At 59.9% G+C, this 2,296-nt stretch overlaps 1 protein-coding gene across 1 annotated transcript; it reads right to left on the bottom strand.

Moving 5' to 3' along the window:
• Window positions 1-446: 446 nt before the first annotated feature.
• On the bottom strand, window positions 447-1,697 carry ACTL9 (actin like 9). The gene has a single exon (XM_055428773.1). It carries the CDS (start codon window positions 1,695-1,697, stop codon window positions 447-449), a length of 1,251 nt encoding a protein of 416 aa, XP_055284748.1.
• Between the last annotated feature and the right edge of the window lie 599 nt (window positions 1,698-2,296).

Here is a 2,296-nt window from a genome sequence, read left to right as displayed (position 1 = left end):
TCATGGGGCTTCCCTGGTGGCTGAGACCAGAATCTCAGCCTGCAATGCGGGAGACACAGGTTCGATCCCTGGGTCAGGAAGATCCCCTGGAGAAGGGAATGGTTATTCACTCCAGTATTCTTGCCTGGAGTATTCCCATGGACAGAGGAGAGCCTGGAAGGATACAGTCCATAGGGTCGCAAAGAATCGGATATGACTGAGCGATTAAAAACTTTCACTTTCATGGGAGGTGAGTACAGGCAGGGTAGAACCAGAGATATCTTGGGAGGCAGACCACCCGGGGTGGGGGAAGGTGGGTCTGTGGGGTGGGAACCGGGTGCCTTGGGATGGGTCCAGCAGTGGACCTGGGCGGAGGCAGGACAGAACCAGCTTGAATAGCAGAAACTTTACTGCTCAGGACTGCCTCCCCGCCACCCAGCCTCGCCCACACCCACCCCCGCTCCTGGTCAGTAGCATTTGCGGTACACGATGTGTGGACCCTGTTCCTCGTATTGCTCCCGCAGGACCCAACAGGACTGGAAGGTGCGCAGTGAGGCCAGGATGGAGCCCCCGATCCACACGGAGAAATTCCTGGTTGGCTGGGCCATCACCACCACGTGTGCCTCTGGTGGCAGATTGCGGAGCAGTTCCGTTTGGAAGCGCGCCTGGAACCCGGTGAAGAGCGAAGAGCCCCCGCACAGGAGCACGTTCTGGGCCAAATCGGTCCGCAACTCCGCGGCCACCTTGCAGAGGCTCTGTTGGGCCATGGTGGGGACGCCCACGGGGGACAGCCCTGGGATCTCCGGGGGGCTGAACAGCAACTCGGGGCACTGGAACAGCTCTTTGCCCAGCGTGACCGTCCGTCCGTCTGGCAGCTTCAGGGTCTGGCGGCATTCCAGCTCTGGCCGGGCCTGTTCCTTCAGGAAGTCTGGGGCCACATAGCAGAATCTGTGCTTGATGTTCTCCACCGTGTCCAGGTCCTGCTGCCCCAGGGGTAGCCCGGAGCCGAGCAGCATCTCCGCCAGGAAGGCGGTCAGGTGGGTGCCCGCCAGGTCCAGGCGCTCTGTGGCATGGGGCAGGTTGTAGCCTTGGAAGACGGGCACGGTGTAGGTGACTCCGTGGCCCGTGTCCACCACCAACCCGCTGACCCGCCCGTGTGCGTAGGCCGACAGCACCGACTGGGAAGCCACGTACATGGCCGGGGAGCTCAGCGACTCAAAAGCTACCTCCACCAGCTTCTCGCGGTTGGTGGAGGGGCTGAAGGGCGGGTCGGAGAACAGCAGCGGGTGGTCGCGGGTGGCCACGCGGAGGTCATGCTCCAGCATGTGGCGCCAGATGAGCTCGGCCGCATCCCAGTCCACCACGATGCCGCTGTGCACGGGTTGCACCAGCGTCAGCTCCGGGCGTTTGCGGGCTGCTTCGCCGATGAAGGTTTCCATCACCGGCTGCCCCGAGGTGGCCGCTTTCAGGGGCTGGCAGCCGACAATGGTGGCCACGGTATAGGTGGGCTGGGCCTGCCCGGCGAAGCCCACCTTACACGTGCCTGTGCCCATGTCGATGACCACTGCCCCGGTCTTTGGGGGCAGTCTGTCGCCCACCATGCTGGGGGGTTTCTGAGGGAGGGTGCTGTTTGCCAGGATTGAGCTGAGGTTCAGGCTAGGCTTGGGGATCTCTGGGGAGGCTTGGGGCTCCGAGGGGTTGCCCTGATTTGGATCCATGGCTGTGAGTAGTTGCCTGGGCTGCTTGGCAAAGCTGACTACTTTCCTCTGGGGTGCCGGTGGGGTGGGGGTAGGAGTGGAGAGGCTGGGCCTGGGGCAAGCACAGGCAGAGGGAGGGAGAAGGGGCTGGGCTGGGGGTCTGTGACATCATTCTGCTGCTCACAATGCAGAAGTGGGGGGTGGGGGTAGGGGTGGACCCTTTCTTTCTGCGGAAAACCCCCAGAGTATTCATCTATTCTGAATTCTCCCCACCCTCACCCACCCACCCCAGTGCCAAATTTGGAGAAGGAGTAAGCTAGAAGGCGTCCAAAGAGGAACCTCTGACCCAGAGCCCTGATTCAGTAAGACCCAGGAATCCTTCTCTTGGTGCCTTTTCTTGAAGTTATTTATAGTGTGGTCTCTAAGAGCTGGTCACAGTTCTCCTTAGAATATTAAAATGTCGATCCTGAGAATATTAATCAGAAAGTGGTTGGCGTTAGGGTGACTTTTTGATTTCTTTAAGTACTTTGAAGTACATAGCTATTTATTTAGCTGTGTGGGGTCTTTTGGTGCAGCATGTGGGATCTAGTTCCCTGACCAGAGATTGAACCTGGGCCCTG

This window comes from Moschus berezovskii, chromosome 8 (assembly GCF_049115385.1).
Source record: "Moschus berezovskii isolate FMDL1 chromosome 8, NW_MosBer_1.0, whole genome shotgun sequence".
Lineage (NCBI taxonomy): Eukaryota > Metazoa > Chordata > Mammalia > Artiodactyla > Moschidae > Moschus > Moschus berezovskii.
This window is presented reverse-complemented; position numbering and strand designations above follow the sequence as displayed.

Excerpts from the sequence above, each read along its gene's own strand:
- ACTL9 (XM_055428773.1), bottom strand. The coding sequence starts at position 1,697 with ATGGATCCAAATCAGGGCAACCCCTCGGAGCCCCAAGCCTCCCCAGAG.